We start from the raw sequence: 24784 nt of genomic DNA on the forward strand, positions 1-24784 counted from the left end.
GGCCCTGTGTGCTGTGGCATAGTGTGGTGTGCCCCTCCATCTGGGAACTACATGTAACAATCTTTTCATGGCAGGCATATCCTGATCTCTTGGCCTCACCATGGTGGAATAATAATAAAATCTATGTTTTAAAACATAGTAAGAATGAATGAACTAAAACTACATGCAATAATCACAATGAATCTCACAAACATGATGTTGAGCAAAAAGTGGCTGTTATATAAGAGTATGAAATTGTGATTTAGCTGTCCAAAGTGTTTCTGTCAGAGAGATGCAAATTAAAACCACAATGAGATAGCACTTCATAGCAGTTAGAATGTCCATCACAAATAAATCAATAAACAAGTGTTAGAGAGGATGTGGAGAAAGGGGAACCCTAGTATACTGTTGGAAGGAATGCAGACTGGTGTAGCTACATTGAAAACAGTATGAAATTTCCTCAGAAAACTAAAAATGGAATTGCCTTTTGACCCAGCAATTCCACTGCTGGGATTATATCTTAAGAGCCCTGAAATACCAATCCAAAAGAATCTATGCACTCAAATGTTCATAGCAGCACAATTTACAATAGCCAAGAGTTGGAAGCAACCTAGGTGCCTGTCAGTAAATGATGGATCAAAAAACTATGGTATATTTACATGATGGAATACTACAAAACAGAAACAAGGGAGGAGCTCCTACCCTTTGCAACAGCATGGATGGAACTGGAGAGCATTGTGCTAAATGAAATAAGCCAGATGGTGAAAGACTAATACCATATTATCTCACCTATAAGTGGAACCTAATCAACAAAACAAACAAGCACGTAAAATATAACCAGAGACATTGAAATTAAGAACAAACTGACAGTAACCAGAGGGGAGGTGGAAGGGGATAATGGGGGAAAACGGGGAAGGGTTTTCAAGAATAACTATAAAGGACACATGGACAAAACCAAGGCGGGGTGGGATCACGGGTAGGAGGTGGGAATGGCTGGGGTGGGGAGGAGTGTCAGGGGATGGAGACAACTGTACTTGAACAACAGTAAAAATTAAATAAATTTTTAAAAAGTGTTTCTGCTGGTGAGTGTAATCACCAGAAGGGGGCACCAAAGAGACCTTTGGGGCACTGGGGATGTTCTACTTCTTGATGCAAACTGTTGATGTGAATGATTGATCACTTCTAGAAATTTCATTCACTGTGGTTTACTCATGATTTGGGCACTTTTCAGTATTAGTTTATATTAGGAAAAACTACTAGGATTCAGCCACAATTATATCTAAAATAAAATAGTATTTCAAAACTAGAAAGAATAAAAATAAATTATCTAACACCTCATATAATAAGTTGTGAAATTAGCAATAAAAGGAGCACTAGAAAGCAGGAATATAAAAAGATCCGTTAATGAGAGCAACACACAACAAAATTGATCAAACAAATCAGACTTTTTTTAATCATTTAAAAAATCTTCTGTGGAGTCTAATGAAGAAATAAAGTGAAACAACACAAATACACAATAGGAAGAATGAAAAAAAGACATAGTTTAAGAGAATTTTTGTTTTTTACTTTGCGAGAAAAATCATTGTTTTTGGGTTTTTTTTTTAAATTTTATTTAGTTATTTTTCAAGTACAGTTTTTTGTCTATTTTTCCCATCCCAACCTCCCCCGCCCCTTGCTCCCCACCTCCCTCCCATTTCCACCCCCCTTAGTTCTCGTCCCTGTGTCCTTCCTATTTGTTCCTCCAAATCCCTCCCCCTTTTCCCCTTAACTTCCCTTCCTTCTCCCCTCTGGTCACTATCCCCTTGTTCTCTATTTCAGTGTCTTTGTTTTTTGTGGGTTTTTTTTCCTGCTTGCTTGTTTGTTTTGTTGTTTAGCTTCCTGTTAAAGGTGAGATCATATGGTATATGGAGCTTAATAATGAATTTGAAAATGCCAATGATATGCAAGATTTTCTGTAGATTACTAAAAATGACTCAAGGAAATCTAGAAACCAAGGGAAAAAAGTCTCCAAGATATGAAGTTAATAGCTCTAAGACCAACAACCAGCTGAGATAATTTTAGAAGTTAAATTCTCTCCAATTTCCAAAGGTTCTATCCATACGAGTGTAAAATGATGAGTGATTTCTTATTCATATTATGAAGGGAGTACGAGCCCAACATAAGTTGAACACAGGTGTCTGAGAGAAAAACTATAGGTCAATGTCACACACACATCTAGGTGGAAAACCTCAATTTCAACTGCAATAACAAAAAAGCAAGTGATCATTACATAAAAACAAAAAGCCAGGGTCAACTCCTGGGAAAGGTCTCCCCATTTATATAAAGGAGACACTCGAAAAGAAATCACCCTTTTCTTCCATGTGCTGCTGTCTTCAGGAGTACAACAACTGGAACTGCCTGCCACAGCCATGGTGAAACAGGCTAGCTGAGACTTGCCCTGAGAACAGGGAAGTAAAGAGATGAAAAAGACCAGAACCTCTGATCTGGGCACTGAACACCTGAACTGGCCAACCCAGGAGCCACCCTAGCTGCAGGCCTCTCTTGAAGTGAGATACTAAGTTTATGGTGTTGTTTAATGCACTCAAGGTAAACATTCTGTTACTTGCAGCAAGTACATTCTAACAATGTACAAAGACAGAATAAAATGAAACTGAGAGGGAAGAAAGGAGAGGGACAAAAGATTGAGATTTTTTAATCAATGAGGAGATATGTAAAATTTAGTAGAGCATATGATAAATGTGCCATTCAAATCAAAGGGGCAAGGAAGGATTCTAGATAAATGGTAGTAGGAAACATAACTGAAAAATGTAAAAGCTAGGTCATCACATCACAATCTATCCTAAATTAATCCCAAGTAGATGGCAGATTTCACTGAAATAACACCAAACCATAAAACTACTAGAAGAAAGTTTGAATGAATAGGATCTACTTTACAAGTTAGGAATGACTTTCTAAGAAATACAAACACATAAATATTAAGTATTTATATGTGAAATCTTCTTGAAAAGATTTTGTCTTTTCAAAGGCAAACAATTTATGAGTATAAAATATTTGACACAAATAAATACTAACTCCCTACAGAGAGGTTGTATGAGTTGGCAAGAAAAATTTCAGCCCCAATATTAAAGAGTAAAGGACCTGAGGTATAATTTATAAAATATAAAATTCAAATGACCAATGATTATATTTTTAAAAATATAATCTCATAAAAAATACAAATTTAGCTATCAAGTTAGCAAAAATATTTATTATATATCACTCATTTTTTTGAGCACATGATATAACAGAGACTTCCATGTACAACTGGTAGATGTGAAAATTATTAAATCTTTCTATAATGAATTTGGAAATATGTATCAAGTACAGAAAGAACCAAAAAATTATTATCCTTGGTTTGACTTTAGTTCTTCAAAAATACAAGGGTATAAATATAGATGTAATAAAATTGTATATATTTTAGGTGTTCTTTACAATTACTATTCTAGAGTAATATGGTGAGAATGCCCCAACACTTATCATATAGGAAGATAAAATAAATGATGCCTCCCTGTAAGTTGAGTAACATGTTCCCATTAAAAACCACAGTGAAAAAGGATAGAGAAATGAGAAAATGCTCCCAATATAGCATTAAGTGGGAAAGTCAGGATATAAAACATATGTATAATAAATACCAATTTGAAAACCATACCTATTACTATCTCTACCTCCATAGAGATAGAGGATGGGGAAAAAAGAAAAAGTAAGAAAAGAAAACGCACCAGAAATATTAACAGTATTTATTCCTTAGTTCAGAGATTATAGCTGACTTCTTCATTCTTATTTCCATCTATTGTATTTTCTAAACATTGTCCCCTAAATGAGCATGTATTGGTGCTATTTCCAGAAATGAAACAGTACTTAATTGTACCTTTTCCTTTTCCCTTTACTCAGATGAAGTAGCATTTATTTTGGTTCTCAACTCTGTTAAAAGCCATTCAAGAGTTTGGAAAGGCTGACATTTTTCTTGAGAAATATACTGCAAGAACGTTAATGCATGAAAAGGCTGAAGTTTATTTCTCTTCTGTGACTCTCTGTGCACAGTTGGGAGTCTCTATCAGCAGCTTAATAGAGACCCTGAGAAATTCTCAGGCTTGATCTTCCTAGTCCCACCACCTCCCACCTCCCAATGCTCAGTCCTGAACCTACTGCACAGCTTCTGGAACCCGCGGCTAGAGCCACCAGGTAAGGGAGTCCACCTGTGCTGTGCAAGGCAGCTTCTACTTTATTACTAAGAGCTATCCTGTTTTCTGGCTGCTGCTTTTTCCACCTGGAAAAACTCATTGCTTAGAACAATGTGGGACAGTTTGTAGCAGAGAGTAGCAGACCTGGGCCAGAATGTTAATGGCATATGCATTTCTAAGCCCAGGTAGGGCTGGGGTCCTATGGTGTGGCGATCACTGCATGATAAGCAATTATTTCTCTAAATTATCAGCAGCCATAAGGCCCTCCTGAGGACATGACCTCAAGGGAGCATTTGATTCCTGTGCAAAGCAAGCTTTTATGAAGAATCTAAATTGAGAGAGAAAACAGAAGTATCTTAAACTAATAAAGGAGAATGAAGCCCTCCCAACTCCCTAGGTAATTGCTTGAACAAGAAGGCTGGCCCAAGGCACGGTCAGTAGGCTCCAGACCAATGGGAAGGGATCATGAGGCCATATTTGCTGGGGGAGTGAGGAGGATAGGAGGATGGAGTGGAAAGTGAGCTGAGGGGAGTGAGGGAGTTCAGGAAGGATGTTATGGGTCCCGTGCCACAAATCATGCCACCCCTCCACCCCAGTACAATATATCTCCTTTTCAGCCCAGCACAGCCACACACTTGTTGGTGCTGCATAATCAAGGCTTTCCAGTCTTGGGGCCCCAATTTCCCAGGTGGAGATACTCAAAAACCCATGGAGATGCTCGGGCTAGGGGAGACTGTGCAGGTGAACCTTAGACCCACTACTGCAATTCCCCACCTATTTTAACCACTACATGTCTGCTTCTGCTATTATTTAATATATTAAGGTTGCAGTAAGATTCTGCTAAAACAGATTTTTCTAGGACTAGAGAGAGGCTTGAAAACAACTGAACAAATTTCTTTCTCAGTCTCTTGGTCCTAATTCAATTCTATTCTATCGAAAGGAGTAGAATACAGTCCTGTTCTCTCTTATCAGGGTGTCTTTTGTCCTGGAATGCCAACTCATAGAGCAGACCCATAGGCCTTCCAGATACTGCTGCCTACTTCCCCACCCTCCTGCCCAAAAAGGCAGACTGCCTTCCACTGCACCAGTGAATCAGGTGGATGGCACCCATGGGAAAAAACATTCAGGAGTTGGAAGATGGAGATGGAGTAGGAGGGAGCAGATTCCACTTCCCCTGACACACAGGAGAAAAACCTGGCCAATCTACGGAAGAATAGAGCAAACAGCCAACAGTACCCCAGCATATATGAAAATAAGAAACCAGAAATTGTAGCAGACACTGAAAAACCAGAAGGTAAGGAGACTATTCCAGGACAATAGAGTCCTAGGCACCAGCACAGAGACTTGGCTGTAGCCCCAGGCCTGGCATCTGGTGCCTAGCGCCCAGAGCCCAGTGCCCTGCACACTCAGCGCCCAGCTCTGGGTCTATCACAGTCTCTTTGGGAGCCGCTGGCCTGCCACAGAGTCCCTGGGAGAGAGCTGGGTCAACTGCTCCCTTCCTCTCTGGACCAGCAGGGTTTGAGCAGCAATGGGAGAGACCAGATTGCTTGAAGTTGCAGAAAGAGGAATAAGGACAAAGAGACAAACACACAGGGGCTGTGATCACCCCTGGAGTCTGTGGTCACCAGCTTGGGAGAGTTGAGAGCCACGCACTGATGATTGCTGACCGGATAGTCACTGGTCTGGCTGGAGAATTGCGCTGTACAGAGCAGGAGGCTTAAGTAGAAGGAATTTCTGAAATGATAAAACTGGGGGATTCTTTTGCGACAGCCGCTCGGCTTACTCCCCACCCAGTCGGGCAGCAATCCCTAGGTTGTGTGGAAGTCCCTGTGTTTCCCTATAACACTGGGAAGGGTTTTGCACCCGAGCCTGCAGGACCCAGGCAGCCTGGCCAGTGACTGCGCCCACCGGCACCCCAGACCACAGCAATGACTCCCAGGTAAAGAGTGCTCTGAAGAAGACCTGTAAAGATCATAGAATACTCTCCTGCTCTCATAAACCATTTTGCCTTCCCCTCCAAATGATCACAAAAAAAAGAGTAAGTGAAAGCAGCAAACAGCAGAATACCCACTGGAAGAGAAAACCCAACAACAAAGTAACCACCAACAAATAACAACACAAGAAGGTGAAGGAGAGAATGGAAACCATACAAACCTCAACCCATTACCTACCTGGAAATACAATTAAATAGTGGAGAAACTACCCAATACAAACAATTGAACAAGAACAAAAGAAAATCCTCAAAACCCTGTACACACATAAGAACTAGTTTCAACGTAACATGCCCTCAACAGCACAACAAATTAAAATGGGTGGTGGACAGAGGGACCATTAGTTCACCACCTGGTGGGAAGGACCCACACAATAAAGACCCCAAAACAACCAAAAACCAAAGACAAACTCAGAGCCAACATAAAACACAGCCCAAGAACAGTGAGCTGGGGAGATCAAGAAGACCACACCACTAAATTTCACAAGTATTCTACCACAGAAGTTCACACAATAAACCCAGGGAGGCAGAACAAATCAATTTAAGAAGCTGAAGCTAACAAGAAGAGTCTCACAAACAATGGGAAGACACAGAACCAATCCCCAAATGAAAGGAAAGGAGGAAGCCTCAGAAAGAATGCTGGATGAAACAGAGGCAAGTCAACTATCACATATTGAATGCAAAGCACTGGTTATAAGGAAGTTCAAACAGGTCACAATGAGCTACCAGAAACTACAGGGGAACCACAATGAAATCACTGCAAACTATATCAACATGAAAAAGGAAATAGAAACTATCAGCAAGGGCCGAGAGGAAATGAAGAATACAATTTCTGAACTGAAGAACACAGTGGAAGGAATCAAAAGCAGGATAAATAAAGCAGAAGATCAGATCAGTGAGTTGGAGGACAAAGTAGAAAAAAAAAAACCCCAGAAACAGCAAAAAAAGAAAAACAGGCTCAGACAGAATGAAGATGGATTAAGAGAAATGCAAGAAAATATGAAACATAACAATATCCACATAATAGAAATACTAGAAGGAGAAGAAGAGAGCAAGTGACAGAAAATCTATTTGAAAAAGTAATGATGGAAAACTTCCCTAATTTGATGAGAGAAAAAGTCACACAAATCCAGGAAACATAGAGAGTCCTAATCAAGAGAAACCCAAAGAGGCTCACTTCAATACACATCAGAATTAAAATGGCAAAATTCCAAGAGAAACAGAGAATCTTAAAGGCAACAAAAAAGAAACAAGCAGTAACATACAAGAGCTCCAATAAGGTTAGCTGCTCACTTCTAAATGGAAATATTCCAAGCAAGAAGAGAATGGCAAGAAATATTCCAGATAATGAGAACCATAGGCCTGCAACCAAGGCTACTTTACCCAGCAAGGCTCTCAATCAAGATAGAAGGCCAAATAAAGAGCTTCCAAGAGAAAAGAAGTTAAAAAGAATATGATTCCACCAAACAAGTTCTGCAAGAGATACTAAAAGGACTGCGGTAAGGAAAGGAAGGAAAAGACAAAGAGGAACATAGGTATAAAAATGGCAATAAATAAGTACCTATCAATAATAACCTTAAACGTAGATGGATTAAATGCTCCAATCAAAAGACATAGAATATCTGAATGGATAAGAAAGCATAACCCACACATATGCTGTCTACAAGAGACTCACCTTAGGGCAAAAGACCTACACAGACTAAAAGTGAAGGGCTAGGAACAAATTTTCCAAGCTAATGGCCAGGAAAAAAAAAAGCCAGTGTAGCAATACTCATATCAGACAACATAGACGTCAAAAAAAGGGCCATAAAAAGATACCCAGAAGGTCACTTCATAATACTCAAGGGAAGAATCCACCAAGAAGACACAAACACTGTAAATATATATGCACCCAGCACAGGAGCACCCAAATACATAAAGAAAATCTTAGAGCACTTCCAGAAATATATGGACAGCAACACATTTATAATTGGGGATTTTAACACCCCACTGTCAAAAATGGACAGATCTTCCAAGCAAAGTAGCAACAAAGATATTGCGGCATTGAACAATGCCCTAGATGAAATGAACTTAACTGATATATATATAGCCCTTCAACCCAAATAAGCTAAATACACATTCTTTTCAAAGGCACAGGGAACATTTTCAAAGACAGACCACATGATAGGACACAAAACAAGCCTCAACAAATTCAAGAAAACTGAAATCATACCAAGCATTTTCTCTGACCAAAAGAGACTGAAACTAGAAATCAACCCCAAAGGAAAAATCCAAAACACACAAAATCATGGAGATTAAATAGCATGCTATTAAACAACAAATGGGTCAAAAATGAAATTAGGAAAGAAATCAAAAAGTTTCTGGAAACAAATGAAAATGAACTCACAACAACCCAAAACTTATGGGACACCATGAAGTCAGTTCTCAGAGGAAAGTTCACAGAGATACAGGACTACCTAAAAAAGACAGAAACATTTCAAACAAACAACCTAACCCTATGCCTACAAGAACTCGAGGAACAACAACAAAGACAGCTCAGAGCAAGTAGAAGGAAAGAAATAACCAAGAATAGAGCAAAATTAAATGGCATAGAGAGAAAAAGCATAATTCTTACAATCAACGAATACAGGACCTGGATTTTAGAAAAAATAAACAAAATCGACAAGCCTTTAAGCAGGCTAATCAAAAAAAAAAAAAAAAAAGAAAGAAAGAGAGAGAGAGAGGACCCAAATAAACACAATCAGAAATGAAAGAGGAGAGACTACAACTGACACCACAGAAATACAAAGGATTGTAAGAAAGTACTATGAAGAACTGTATGCAAAGAAATTTGAAAACCTAGGTGAAATGGACAAGTTTCTAGAAAAATAAAATCTTTCAAGACTAAATGAAGAAGCAGAAAACCTGAACAGACCAATAACAGCAAATGAAATTGAAGAGGTAATTAAAAATCTCACAACACACAAAAGCCCTGGACCAGACGGTTTCACAGGAGAATTCTACAAAGCACTCAAGGAAGAGCTAACCCCTATCCTTCACAGAGTATTGGAAAAAAATTAAAAATGATGGAAGACTCCTAAACTCTTTTTATGAAGCCAGCATCATTCTAATCCCCAAACCAGATAAAGATATAAAAAAGAAAGAAAACTTCAGGCCAATATCGCTGATGAACATAGATGCTAAAATCCTCAACAAAGTTTTTGCAACTACATCCAACAATTCATTAAAAGAATCATGCACCATTATCAAGTAGAATTCATCCCAGGGATGCAAGATGGTTCAATATTCATAAATCAGTAAGTATAATATATCACATACACAAGAGCAAAGACAAAAATCACATGATCATATCAATAGATGCGGAAAAAGTTTTTGATAAGGTACAACACCCATTCATGATAAAAACACTCAGCAAAGTGGGAAGAAAGGGAGTAGCCCTCAACATAATAAAGGCCATATATGAGAGACCTACAGCCAATATCATACTCAATGGGAAAAAACTAAAATCTTTTGCACTAAGACCAGGAACAAGACAAAGTTGTCCACTTTCACCACTTCTATTCAGTATAGTATTGGAATTTTTAGCCATAGCAATCAGACAAGAAAAGGAAATAAAAGGCATCCAAATAGGAAAGTAGGAAACAAAACTGTCACTGTTTGCAGATGACATGATAGTGTACATGAAATATCCTATAGACTCCACCCAAAAACTGCTCGACCTAATGAACGAATTTGGAAAAACAGCAGAATACAAAGTCAACATCCAGAAATCAAACGTGTTTTTGTATGCCAACAATGAAACAGCAGAAGCAGAAATCAAGAAAAAAATCCCATTTCATATAGCAAAAAGAAAAATAAAATACCTAGGAATAAACCTAACCAAGGACATAAAAGACCTGTATGCAGAAAATTATACAACATTGAAGAAAGAAATCAAGGAAGACACAAACAGATGAAAACATATACCGTGTTCATGGATTAGAAGAATTAACATCATCAAAATATCCATACTACCCAAAGCAATGTATAGATTCAATGGAATACCTATTAAAGTACCAATGGCATATTTCACAGACATAGAAGAAACACTTCAAAAATTTATATGGAATCATAAATGACCCAAACAGCTGCTGCAATTTTGAGAAAGAAGAGCAAAGTGGGAGGGATCACAAAACTTGATACCAAACTGTATTACAAAGCCACTGTAATCAATACGGCCTGGTACTGGCATAAAAATAGGCACATAGACTATTGGAACAGAACAGAGAGCCCAGAAATCAACCCAAGTCTCTATGGTCAATTAGCATTCAACAAAGGGGGCAGCAACATAAAATGGAGTAAAAATAGCCTCTTCAAGAAATGGTGTTGGGAGAACTGGACAACTACATGCAAAAAAATGAAATTCTGGCACCAACTTACACTACACCAAAATAAATTCAAGGTGGATAAAAGACTTAAATATAAGCTGTGACACCATTAAAGTCCTAGAGGAGAACACAGGCAGGAAAATCTCAGATATTTCAAACTGCAACATATTTACTGATATGTCCCCTAGAGCAAGGGACATAAAGGAAAGAAAAAACAAATGGGATCTCATCAAAATTAAAAGCTTCTGCACGGCTAAAGAAAACAGTATTACAATAAAAAGAGAACAAACCTTATGGGAAAACATATTTGCCTATGATACCTCAGACAAAGGTTTAATCTCCAAAATATACAAGGAACTTATACAACTCCACTCTAAGAAGATAAGCAACCCAATTAAAAAGTGGGCTAAGGACTTGAACAGACAACTCTCCAAGGAAGACATACAGAGGATCCAGAGTCACATGAAAAGATGCTCAATATTGCTAGCTATCAGAGAGATGCAAATTAAAAACACTTTACACAGTCAGAATGGCCATCATAAACAAATCAACAAACAAGTGTTGGAGAGGTTGTGGAGAAAAGGGGACCCTACTTCACTGTTGGTGGGATTGCCAACTGGTACAACCACTATGGAAAACAGTATGGAATTTTTCTAAGAAAACTAAAAATGGATCTGCCTTTTGACCCAGCAATTCCTCTGCTAGGATTATACCCTAAGAACACTGAACCACCAATCCAAAAGAACTTACGTACTCCAATGTTCATAGCAGCACAATTTACAACAGCCAAGTGCTAGAAGCAACCTAGGTGCCCCTCAGTAAATATCAAAAAGCTATGGTACGTTTACACTATAAAATTCTACGCAGCAGAAAGAAAGAAGGAGCTTCTACCCTTTGCAATAGCATGTATGGAAATGGAAAGAATTATGCTGAATGAAATAAGCCAGGCCTTGAAAAGACAAATACCACAAAATCTCACCTTTGTATGGAACCTAAACAACAAAACAAACAAGCAAGCAAAATATAACCAAAGACACTGAAATAGAGAACAGGCTGACAGTGACCAGAGGGGAGAGGGGAGGGAATTTCAGGGGAAAAAGGGTTTACAGGAACAAGTATAAAGGACACATGGACAACAACTAAGGGGGGTAGAAATGGCAAGGAGGTGGGGAGCACTGGGGGGTGATATGGGATGGGAGTAAAAGACAGAAAACTGTACTCAAACAACAATTAAAACAAATAAAATTTTAAAAAAATTTAAAAGGACCTGCAAGAAGTTGGCAATTTTCCCAGGATTTCACTACACCAGAGACCCCGAGTTAGTGGAAAGAGGGAAATGAGTCTTTCACACCAGTAGCATTAAGATGGAGAAGGGCAGACATCCTTAGCAATCATGTCATGAAGAAATGTTTCTCTGGGGCTGTAGTGGGTGTTATACTCTGGGCAAGTCATGCTTATGGAAAAAATAAAACTGTTTTCCTTCTTCAGTTAATCACATCAAAACAGTCCTAAAATAAAATCTCATCAGAGATGAAGCTCCGAGGTCCCTCTTGGCCCTTGGTTATAAGGAGAGGACATCTGCTCATGGGCATGAAAGCAGGGCTGGACACTGCCCAGGCATGCAGAGCCCTCCTCCTTCCTCCAGCCTGAGGCGTGGGCACCTGGTGTGGGGAGTAGCTACATGCAGTCCAGGGCACTGTGAAGCACAAGGCCACATTCTAAGCCTGCCTGTGCCTCCCTGTTCTTGTGGAGTCTGGGGTAGAATGCTCAAGAAAAAAAGCCCCATCTGCCCCAAACTAATGTCCCAGGCCACACGGCCAATTCTGCAACAGGGTTATTATACTGACCTCGTCAGCCAGGAGATTCCTAGCACCTGTATCTTCCATCTGAGAAAATAAAGAGTCATTGAATGGAAGTGGGTGCAGTGTTGGGGGTTGGGGGCAGAGCCAGGAATAATGCAGAGGTTCCCTAGATAGTGGGAGGACATACATATGAGGTGCCTTTGCCCACTGTAGGTGGCCCATTGTCCCTGCTCAGCTTCCTTTGTCCTGTCCTAAACAGCTTTCCATGCTCCCACCATTGGAAACTTTCCTAGAGAGGCCCTCCAACAATCCCATCCCAGCTCATGTCATAAGTCAAGAACATCTGCATGGACAGGTACAGATCCACAGGAGCCCTCTTTAGAGATTTCTGTCTGAAAAAAAGAGAAAGTCGAATAGAAGCTATAAGGCTCCAACAAGAACAAGCATGCACCCCCAAGATGGAGGTCAGGACAAATACTTTGGGAGCTGGACTGGACTTTCCAGCAAAGCTTGCCCTTGGTGGTGGTGCTTGGTCATCTCCCTTGCTGGCCAGCAAGCAGAACACAGACATGATTAATGTTCTGCCTAGAGATACACAGCAAGCTGGAGACACAGACCTTTGATTTTGCCATCCAGCACACCCTCAACAAGAACACACTTCCTGGATGAGATAATTTTATTGGTATTTGTCCAGCACCCTGCAGTGAAAGGTAATCACCCACTCATTCCATCCTCTGAAAGGGCTGAGTAATCACTGTCTCCTGATGCCACTTAATCTAAAACATCTGGGTGACTCACCCTCCCTGAGATCTCCCTTCAGACTATTTACTTTGAAAAATGACCATTTGCATTCATTCAAATGAGCACTCTTGGTTTAAATCTTAAAGAAGCTACCTGATTTGGGTTTTTGTGTCTGCGTTTGTTTGCTTGCTCTAGTTATTTTTCAATTAACATATGTATGTAGACAGATAGATAGACTTACAGACACAGATAGATGATAGATGAATAATGTATTATGATATATACAAATATTAAGATACATGTGATCTTTGCAGGGATCCCCTGGCTCTGCTCCAACATGAAAGCATCTAGTAAATCCACCCTGCTGACTGTTCTAACAGCTCCACACTGGGTGTGACCATAGACATGCAGTTGAGAGAGCTCCAGGAGCTCCTCAGAGCACCCCTGCCTTCTTAGATTGACTGATCTTTGCACAGCCTCTGTGTGCCTCAGGACCCTAACCCTATCCTCAAATCTTCTGCCCACTCCAATTTTATTTTTATGCCACCCCGATTTCCTAGCCTTACCCCCCACAACCCCATCTTCCACCAAGAAGCCCAGCTCAGCCCTGCCTGTAAATGATGATGGATAGCTGTGAGACACTCTGCCCCAATGTGCTCTACTTGCTTCATCCCGACACCTCCCAGACCTTGCTTTAATATGCTCTGGGACTGAATAACAAACATTTGCTATGGTAAATCCATTCCTGCTTCCTTGATAACTTCTCTTTAACAATGATAAGCTGCCAGGCAGGCAGATAACAACTGGGATATGCAGTTATTAAGGGCAGATTTTAAAATGATAAAAGGATACATTTTAAAATAAAGCCCACTTGAAAATCAGCTTCTCTTTCAACTCAATTACATCCAGGCTTTGTGCTCAGAAGCTCCTTATACTGAGAGATTCCAGCTCCCATTGGCTTCAGGGTATTGGAGGAGTGTTTCCATGGCAACACAGAAGGCCTAGACACCTGAAGCAGACTCCTGCCTCCTGCTCTCTCAGGTCCCTGGAGTGGTCAGCATGCCCCTCATCAGTTGCTTAAGATGAGGCAGAGACCCCCATAGCCAGTATTCCCGCCCACTGTGGGGACCTTGGTGTTAGAGCTAAGCTGACAGAAGAGAACAAGGCAGTGAAGGAGCTGGCAGACAAAGCCTGACTGTCATTAATGGCAGAGGAACACTGAGGACTGAAGGCGAGCACCGTGGCAGACAGGAATGGTCGCTGCCTCAAGCAGCTATGCTTGACAAGCTCCTTCCTACCAGAGTGACTGAAAGGGTGCTGTGTCCTGCTTTCCCCTTTCCAGGTGGGAGTCCCAACACAAGTCAACTTCTTTTGTGGCCATAAATGTCCCAGACCAATGCTGACCACCCATCCCCAGCTTTCTACCAGACCTCACAGCTTTGGGTATGCCTAACTGATGTCCCTGGCACCCTCAGCACTGCAGGTTACACCCCGGCCCACCAGGGTATCACACCCATCATCCACCCCATCTGTGATGCTATAAAAGAACAAACCTCTAAGCCCCCAAATGTCATCATACCATGTGCATCATCATTGCATCGCAATCAATTATTGAACCTTCCATATTATTGTTAAGACCAAACCATGACTCTACCTTCTGTCACAGGATGGGCTGAAAGTGCCCCTTACCCACATCACACATGGACCCTCAGTCTCCCCAGCCTCTCCCTGGGGAAACAGTCCTAATGACAGTCCCTAAGTGCTCAACAGCTCTTACACCCTCCACAACCCCACACACGCATCCTTCCATCTGGCCCTCCAGGAGCACAGCAGAGAATCCCTCACCTAGATTCTCAGGACCCCTGCATCATGGAGCTCTTTTCTGCCCTGAGCCAGTGCCAGCACCCAGGGTGGAGGGATCTCTGCCAAGGGTTTACCCTGCCCTGCTGAGAGATCACCATGTTCTTTGACTCCTGGGCATTCCTGTCATTAGAAGAAACATCTTTCTCTCAAGTGGATGGAAATGTGAATGTGACTCTGTGAACATGTGTGACCACTGTGTGAGTCTGTACCTGAGTGCATGCCAACCAACCAATGCTTTGGTGCTATCCTTATTAGACTGAGCCTGTGGCCCCTTCATATTATGAGCTCATCCATCTGTGCCTTCATTCCAGGGATCCCAGCTCTGAGCAATGCCAGCCCCCACTCCTCAATCCTAAACTCCCTCATAAGAGAAGGGAATTATCTTTAGAAAAGCCCACAGGCCTGCCACTTGCAGGAGTACCAAATCACACAGCCAAAGCCCACCCTGAGTGATAAAGCCTATGTGCCTCTCTCTTCTTTCCAGTGAGCCCCAGCACTCCCAGATTCTTACCCTCCTCCTGTGTCACTTGTCTGCTCATGGCCTTGTCTCACCCTTGGATATAGAGAACACTCTGTCTATAGCCTCTGACTCCCGCCTCAGCCAGTCACACCTGTCCCTGCTGTTGGGCTGATTCCAGCCATTCTGGAGAAACACACTGACCTCCCAGGCTTGCCCAGGACCATAGGGCTGCCCCTCTAGGCCCCTACTGTACTCAGAGACTGTACCAGCAGCACTTTGGCACTTTCTGTTTGGAATTCTCTGAGCCTCTTCCCCACCTTACCCCATAAACACCAACACCACAGCAACATCAGCAGAGAATGGGGCTGGGGGTGGAGGCTCTGTGCTGGTCAGCACTGCTGGGAACACAGGGCCTGTGCCACCACAGCGGGAATGGCGGGAGGTGAGCCCCTGAGGATTACCTTACGCATGTCTTTGCCAAAGGTTTCACTGTAGGTTGTGCCAAGGATTTCAAACTGGACATAGGGATTGGAGCTATCCTCCCGAAACTCCATCACACCTGTGAGGCCCGTGATGTGGCCCTGCAGAGAGAAGGAAAAATCATTGAGGGTAAGGCAGATATGGACAGGGGAGAGGAAGAAAGCCCAAGGTAGGAAAGAAAACAGAAGTGGTCACCAAGAAGTGAACAGTCAAAATCTGGGGGAGTATTGGGTACACTGTAATGAGAAGAGTCACTGGCAGTCCTAGGACCTCTGAGCAAGATTGACACTTCCCCAGCCATGGCTCACAGGAAAAGGTCCCTAAGGTTTGCACCTGTCATTTATGCAGTCAATATGATTAGAGGACCTGCCCTGTGCCATACACTGTGCTAGCCGTGACAAGCCTTGTGCCCTCCCACTGGAGCTTATAGTCTACTCTTGCAACCTGCCCCAGGGGCTCACCTTAGCTTGAGCCAAGCAGAAAGTCAAAGGTTGACAGGAGCCATGTTAGGCATATGGTGGGAGTTGCAAAGCAGCAAGCATGAGACCTGGAAGCCAAAACCCAGCTCCAATCCTGGCTTTGCCACCTATGCCACCTTAGGCAAGTCACCACTCACCTCCCAGCATCACCTAGATTACTTACATCCACTCACAGATCCTGTAGGGATAGAAGGAGAAACTGTGCACAGAGCACGGTGACGGGCACAGACTGAGTGTGGGGGTGTGCATGACCAGTGCCTCTCTCCAGTGGCTCAGTGGGCTCTGTAAGAGCAGGTGGCAGAGGGGCTGAGCTACCCTGTGGTAAAACCACTTCTTTCTTCAAGATTTGGGGAGGGGGTCTCGTGCAGGCTTAATCCCCCACAGTCAGTAAGCTGGGAGAGTCCCAGGGCCTGAGCTAGCCCAACAGAGCACCCAGGTCTGGCTTGGGCTGCAGTAGATTTAAGCCAACACCAGAATATTTTCACAGCTACTGAAATCACACACAATTTATTGTGACTAAAATTCCTAGCACTGCAGATTTCCTTAAATGCTCTTTTGAAGCCTCTAAAAGCCAATTCAAACTAACAAATTTTCTGTGGATTACCCAATTCACTTCAAATCTAGCTTTCTAACTTGGTGTCATGCTTTAGCATATCATGGGACACATCACACGCACAGAATGCCTGCACATTCACACACACACCCAGATGAACACACCCACATGCACATGCATGTACACACACAGAGGCTGAGGTCTTGACTGATTAGCACACCTACTGCCAGCTGAGACGGCCTCTCTCATAAACCAGGGCAGACATGAGCTAGGCAGTTTCTTCTATTTTCTTACTTGTAGTAGTTCCCCCTTACCCATAGGGAATATATTCCAAGACCCCCAGTAGATGCCCCAAACCATGGATAGTACCAAACCCTATTTATACTATGATTTTCTCACGTACACATGTACCTATGATAAAGCTTAATGTATAAACAAGGCACAATAGGATATTAACAACAATAACTAATACTAAAATAGAACATACTGCAAAATGACATACTGCAATAAAAGTTATGTAAATGTGGTCTTTCTCTCTCCTGAAATATCTTATTGCATTGCATGCACCTTCTTCTTCCTGTGATGATGTGAGACGATACAATGCCAATGTGATGAGATGAGGCAGGTATGCAGAATGATGTGCTATTTAAAACTTATGAATTATTTATTTCTGGAATTTTCCATTTAAGACTTTCCATTCATGGTTGATCATGGGTAACTGCAACTGCTAAAAGTAAAACCCTGGATAAGGGGGAACTACTGTACTTATTACCTTGGGCAAGTTACTTAACCTCTCTGATGTTCAATCTTCATATATGAAAATAGAGACAATCATAATAACACAGAGATGTGAGTCCTAGCTCACTCCTCTCTCAAACACTGAGACAGGAAGAGTGGCAAGGAGAGGGGCTTGGGAGGGGCCTACCAGGGCAACCACAAAAAGAGCTCCATTCAAGACACCTGCTGCAGGAGGCAGGGGTGAGGAATACTTGCAAGGAGGCCTTGGCCCATGAGGGTTCCCTTCCCACACACCTTTTTGATGGTGTCCAGCATGGACCTCCCTCCATTCCATGGCTTGGTGGACTTGCGGATGCAGTTGAGGCTTGCCATGCTGTGCCACTTCCGGTCCTCCAGCTTCCTGTGGAAGGCGTTAGCCAGCATCAGAACACTGTCATACAGGTAGAGGTTGGAGATCTGCAAAGATAAAGGTGGTGAAACCTTTTCCACTGGTATACTTCCAGAGAGAGAAGAAACCAGTAGAGGGCTGGGGTGACTCAGGATGGTGACACTAGGAAGTAGTACCTACTATCTATGCAGCAATCCTTTGCCTTCCGGGTGTGCATTCAAAACCCCCGGCAGAAGGTGAATAGAGTAAGACCTAGCCCTGCTTTAGGAGCTAGAATTGGGGGTGGATCTGAACATCAACAGGAGAACCAGAGTGGTCTTGTCACAACTGAGTCTTGCATGCAAGTTCTGTGGGCGACTAGAGTGGGACATCCTGCTGGGGTAGCAAAGGTGGGAGGGAAGGATGGGCAGAAAGCTCAGTCTAAGAAGAATTATAGGATAAAAAGTGGAGGGGTCTGTAGAGAAGGCACAGCATTATGCAAATACATGACTGTGCAAAGGAATAGGGCCATGTAGGGCACCGTCTATCAGAATAACCTATAAAGGACCAAAGGTAAAGATTTTAGGCTTTGTAGGACTTAGAGTCTCCTTGAAACTGCTCGACCCTGCTGTTATAGTGTAAAGTTGCCATAGAAGATACAGAAACAAAGGATGTGTGAATAAAACATTTTTCATAAAAACAGATGATGGGCCAACCCCTGGTTAAGAAAACAGATCAAGGTGACTGAACCAATGGGTAGAGTACGGAGGAAGTGGGTGGGATCAAGAGAGAGGCAGGGACTGAGCCATGCTGAGCCTTTTCTGCTGTGCTAAGTAGTAACACTGGGGACTTTAGGGAGAAGGGCTGCAGCGGAGGATCTATGCCAAGAAATCGCATTTGTGCCTTAGAACTGCTCTGGTCCCTAGCTGGGCCTAGGGACAATGGTGGCCTGCGTGAGCTGTGGCAGCTTGTGGGGATGGAGATTCAGACGCCACAGAACTTGCTCACAGTGGCATCAGGGCCAGCCGGGGGCACTTCAGAAATTTGCAACTATGTGTATCAGAGAACGTGCCCTCTGCCTAGCTGTCCACAGTACAGCTGGGCCCTAGAGGAGACCGAGCCATCTCAGCTCTTGAGAACAGGTTTGTGAGGGAGAAGCTGGAATAACAGCGGGAAGAGCTGCACCATGACAATGGGGCCGAGGGGTGGGCCCTGGCTCACTCCCCTGATCATAATCTGGAGGAGCCCAAACACCAACACCAACCTTCTCAGGGGCTCCGCAGGGGCCCTCTGGGAGGGGGAGGGCAGCCTTGTTCTCGGGTGTTACCCCTCAGGAAACTCCCTCCTCCGGGAGCTACTGCACAAACAACCATCAGCCAAAGTGGGTCAAAGGGACAATTCTCAGCACTTCTAAGCAGCAAGGTGTTTGCTAAAAATATTTCAGAAAAACAAAATCACCAGATATAAATAGGACAATATGTTGGCCTCACAGGACTCCTGGGAAGATCAAATAAGATCCTTGGGCTTCAGGAAAAACCACTGCTGACTCCCAGCCTGACTCCCACCACTCCCCAGAATGTCCCTTGCACTCCCAACACTCCCGTACCTTCTTCTAAGCCTGGAATTTCTGTCATCACATAGACTGGATACCCCCAAAACAGACAAGAGCTTGTGTTAAGGGAACTGTCCTCTGTAACTGAAATCAGAGGCAGGCCCAGGGAGCTGGTGCAGGACATCAAAAAACATCTGCTATATCATGTCTGCCCAGACACTCCTGCTAACTCTCAAGCAGAGCTGACTATTTTGGTGGTATACCTGTGCCCTGACCATCCCCATAGAGCCCTGGCCTATCTGCTTTCAACCTGTGTACTTGCAGCAGGCACAAGGATGTATGCCACTAAGGCCTGTGTTCCTGGCACCTCTACATGCTGCAGGGGTAAGAAGTGGATAGAGGATGGACAGGAGATACCTGTGGTGGCAGGAGGATGCCTGGGATGACTGACCCTGCTGACTTAAACGAGAGCCTCAGGCCAAGAGGAAGCAGGCATGTCAGCATCTGGTGACCTTTCTCAGGGCCCTGTAATACACAGGTACTTATCTGACAGCAGAGAGAAATGATTCCGACCACCTAAAATTCACCCTCCGCCCTATAGGGGACACCAGGACAGAGCCGTGTCTCCCATCTTCCATCCCTGGGAGAGTATTTCCTCGGGGCAAAAGACTAACCCACTCCCTGCCCTTGTCAGCCTCCCCCCACCCCAGCTCTCAGGAGTCCCTACCACTGCAAAATTATCTTTGACATGTTGGCCTCCTCTCTGGAATACAAAGCCATAATGGAGATGTTTTATAAGCGAATGTAAGACACTTAGAGTTAGCTTGTTTTTATTTTATTTTTTTCTGAAAGGATAGCTCAAAGCTAAGAGTCCTTAACAATGTGAAGATTTATCTCCTCAAGACATTCATGGATTTACCAACCACCCACTCATAGCTGATGCTATTCAACCAGTGGCATGCTCTGAGCCATCTACACCTATACATGCACTCACACACAGAGGCAGCAGCACCACAGCTGTGGCCCAGACCAGCACCCAGTGGTACTTCCCTTCTTCCCTCTAGCATTTCGATTCACAATGAATTGAGGTATTTAACCAATGTATGAATACAGAGAGGTCTGCAATGAACAGGGAAAAACAGGATGTGACTCAGAAAGGCCAAAGGAAGCCCTGAGCCCTCCCACAAGTGTCTTCTGGGAAGGGTGAATGCATTTCAGTTCAAGGTAACAGGCTTGAGCAATGCTCTTTCCCAGGCATGGATAGGCCTTCCCACTGCCCCACATCTATCACCCTGGGCACCTTCTGCCATGATCTACACACTGTCAGTTCGTAAGTGTATTTACTCACCAAACTCTGAGTTTCTTATGCATAGGGGATTTTTTCCCCACTATTCTAGATATTTCTCTCTATATATACATTATCTCTAGAACCCAGCATCCAGCACTACCCAAGACACATGACTGGTACTTAATGTATGTTTGATGGGTAGACACATGGTGGATGGATGGGAGGATGAATAGATAGATGGATGAGTGTGTAGGTGGATGAATGGGTATGCATGGGAGGGGAGATAGGGTGATGGGGAGATGGATGGATGGATGGATGGATGGATGGATGGATGGATCTACTGATGAGAAGACACATACTAATCTTTGTTCACAAAGAGAGAAAATATAAACGGAAAAAACAAATATATATATATTTTTTTCCTGCTCTCTCTCTATAAAAAATATATATATACATAAAATATATATAAAAACAGGAAATATATATAAAGCAAATATATTTTATATTTCCTGATATATAAATATATTTATACATTTAATATATTACACATTAAATATATGTTCATTCATATAATATATATTTATTAATATATATTATTTATTTCTGTGATTATTTATATTATTGATTTATGTAATATATTGTTTCTATTATATATTTATTAATATATTTCATATATTTTTATATATAAATATATCAGGAAAAAAGATTTGCTGCTTGCATCTGTGACTTGGCAGGGAACCTCCTTTGTTTAAACGACTATTTGCTTCTCATATATAGCCTACTCAAAATGTCTTAATCTTTACTTGGAGCTGGTCCAATCTCCACTCACTGCCGCCCCTTCTCCTGGTGAGGTGCTGTCTCAGTACTTTCTGCCTCAAACAGAAGCTGACACTCTGCATTGTTCTGCAGCTCCTCCTCAACCTCAGTGTCCTAACTTGGGTGACCTGCTGGGTTCACTGATGGGGATGCAAAGAAAGGAGTGCTGCCCCCACAGTCTGGTTGTCCAGAGAGGGAAGTTTGGGGGGAAAGATCGAGAATGGACAGTAGAAAAGCAGCTTCTATTTGGGGCTCCCTTAGGTCCTGAAAAATGTAGGAAATGCCTTTCCTCAGGTCAGGTAGGTGAAGACTAGAGTCAGGACCTAGTTATGCCATCCCTTGAACCAAGAGGGGCAGTCTGCAAGGAGAGAGGCTCCCAGCTGCGTGGACTCTCCTCACCATTGGTCTTGAGGGTTAACAGCCCAAGCAAGAGCTACCGAGGACAGGGTCAGGGGCAATAGTGAGGAGTTGGCTAAAGAAGTCCTTCTTTCTCCCTCACATCTCAGGTAAGGCACAGCACAAAGCTCATTTGCAAAGAAAAGGCAATCAGAGCAGATACAGTCATTATTTAAACCCTCATCCCCATGAAAGTGGGAACCTGAGGCTCTGGCTAGCCTATCTATACTGCAGCACAAAAGAAACAAGGAATCAAAAAAAGCATTTCAGGTGAGAGTTCTTAAGAAGAAAGGAAAAGCCAAAGTGTTAGGGCCAAGGTTTTGGCATAGGAAAGATCTGGATGCAAAGCAAAGGAACTGGAACCAGGTGAGACATGCCAGAGGGAGTTAAGTCAGAGGCAAACAAGAATCAGAATCAAGAGAGAGACCTAAGGCTCTCCTTGAAGCCTGTGACCTCATTCTAGGTGAGGACAGAGCTGGCAGGAACTCAGCTGGTTCAGCTGACCATCCTAGAGATGCAAGGTCTGTCCAGAAAAGTCTGGCCATGGTTAACATAATGAGAACAGTTTGCATGACACTGATGTAACCTGGCAGCCAAGGAGAGTGGACTGGAAGGCACATGCATGAACAATGATGACTTCACTGTACCAGTCAGTGGGGGCTGTAGATGCCATCCAGTCAGTGTGTGTACTATGTGGCCATCACATTCAAAATGACTGAGCAAGTAGAGCAACAAATCTGCACCAAATTTTGCATTAAGCTTGAACATTTCTCTGCAGAAACTCTTTGGATGATCAGAAGGCTTTTGGGGGTGATGTAATCAGTGCAGCACAAACAAAAGTGTGGCACAGACGCTTCAAAGATGGTTGAGAATCTGTTGAAAGTGAAGCATGTTCTGGAAGGCCTGCAACAAGCAGAACACCTGAGAATGTTGAACGTGTACAGGCTGCAATCAACAAAGATCAGTGACTGACACTGAGAGACCTAGAAGCTGATCTGGGGATTCCAAAAACTACTGTGCCTGAGATTTTGATGCAAGATCTTGGCATGAAATGTGTTGTGGCAAAATTTATTCTGTGGCTTCTGCTACCAGAGCAGAAGGAACATTGTGCTGCAGTTGCCAATGTCTGGATTCAAACCACTACCAATGAATGAGATTTCCTCAAAAAGATCATAACTGGAGATGTCTCATGGGTTGATGGCTATGAACCAGAGATGAATTATGAATCCATGCCCAAAGAAGGCACAGGAAAGTCATAGCAAGATCAAGACCATGTTAACCGTATTTTTTTAATTGGGAAGGTGTTGTCCTTAAGGGCCAAACAATTAATAAGGAGTACTGCCTCAATGTTATTTGTTGTTTGAGATGCTATACAACAAAACTGTCAGCTATGGGCAACGGGCGATCAGCAGCTTCATCACGAAAAGGCGCCCAACTTATACATCATGTCTTATGCCGAGTTTTTTGGCAAAACCTCAAATTATCCAGGTGACTCAGTCCCCCTACAGGCCAGATTTGGTGCCCTGTGACTTCTGGATTTTCCCAAAACTAAAACCACCTTTGAAAGGGAAGAAATTTCAGACCATCGATGAGATTCAGGAAAATACCAAGGGGCAGCTGATAGCAATTTCAACAAAGGATTTTGCAGAGAATTTTCTTTTTTTAACATATTTTATTGATTATGCCATTACAGTTGTTCTATTTCCCCCTTCGTTCCCCTCTACCTTGCACACCCCCTCCCCCACCATTCCCCCCTTTAGTTTATGACCACGTGTCTCAAGTTCTTTAGATTCTATATTTCCCCTACTATTCTTGCCCTCCCCCCATCTATTTTCTACCTACCGTCTATGCTACTTATTCCCTGTACCTTCTCCCCCCTTCTCCTTCTCCTTCTTCCACTCCCCTGTTGCTAACCCTCCATGTGATCTTCATTTCTATGGTTCTGCTCCTGATCTAGCTGTCCTCTTAGTTTGCTTTTGTTTTAGGTGTGGTTCTTAACAACTGTGAGTTTGCTGTCCTTTCACTGTTCATCTTTTTTATCTTCTTTTTCTTAGGTAAGTCCCTTTAACATTTCATATAATAAGGGCTTGATGATGATGAACTCCTTGAATTTGATCTTATCCGACAAGCACTTTGTAGTAGACCGCTCTGCCTGATTTTAGGAATTGTATCTCTACCCCTTGCGGCTAAGGGCGAGAAACGACCTTTAGAATGCCAGCCATAGGAGACAAAGCCTGTCTCTGGTAGCAAACGCTGCCTCAGTTCCTCTTCCTGCCCCCAGATCTTGGTCAGAAGTCAATAACAGGTAAGACCCCTCACAGCGGGGGGCAACCTAAACCAGACTTGATCACCTGGGAGGCCTTCATGGAAGGACTCAGGGGGCTGCAACAGAGAGCAATGGACTCTCGCCCCCCAGCTTTGTCAAAGCCTGAGTCCCCATGTACTCTGGGAGAAGCGCTTCCTGGCTCTAATCCCCTTAAGCCTGAATACCTGTTGGGGAGAAGTGCAGCTCCTTGCCTTGCTAGAGTGTGTCTTGGGGGAAAATCTGACATCACAAAGATTTGCTAATTAACCTGTGAAATCTGCTAAAAGTGCTTTCATTCATATGATAAGGGTCAGAGAGGAAATGAGTTCGTCTCCCAAAGTTTCTGCAACTCTGACTCATAGTAAGCCCTCAGATCTCTTTGTAGTGT

General features: G+C 42.9%; 1 protein-coding gene across 3 annotated transcripts in view; it reads right to left on the bottom strand.

Moving 5' to 3' along the window:
• GRID1 (glutamate ionotropic receptor delta type subunit 1) overlaps positions 1-24784 on the bottom strand; it is a 780146-nt gene that overhangs the window by 277221 nt on the left and 478141 nt on the right. For all 3 annotated transcript variants that reach the window (XM_053663815.1, XM_053663813.1, XM_053663814.1), the window contains 2 exons: positions 17967-18128; positions 15884-16003 (listed from right to left, as the gene is read on the bottom strand). In XM_053663815.1, coding sequence (XP_053519790.1) covers positions 15884-16003; positions 17967-18128 — 282 coding nt within the window. The remainder of the gene's footprint in view (positions 1-15883; positions 16004-17966; positions 18129-24784) is intronic.

The sequence above is a fragment of the Artibeus jamaicensis genome, unplaced genomic scaffold (genome assembly GCF_021234435.1).
Source record: "Artibeus jamaicensis isolate MK-2021 breed Jamaican fruit bat unplaced genomic scaffold, CSHL_Jam_final contig_332, whole genome shotgun sequence".
Classification (NCBI taxonomy): Eukaryota; Metazoa; Chordata; class Mammalia; order Chiroptera; family Phyllostomidae; genus Artibeus; species Artibeus jamaicensis.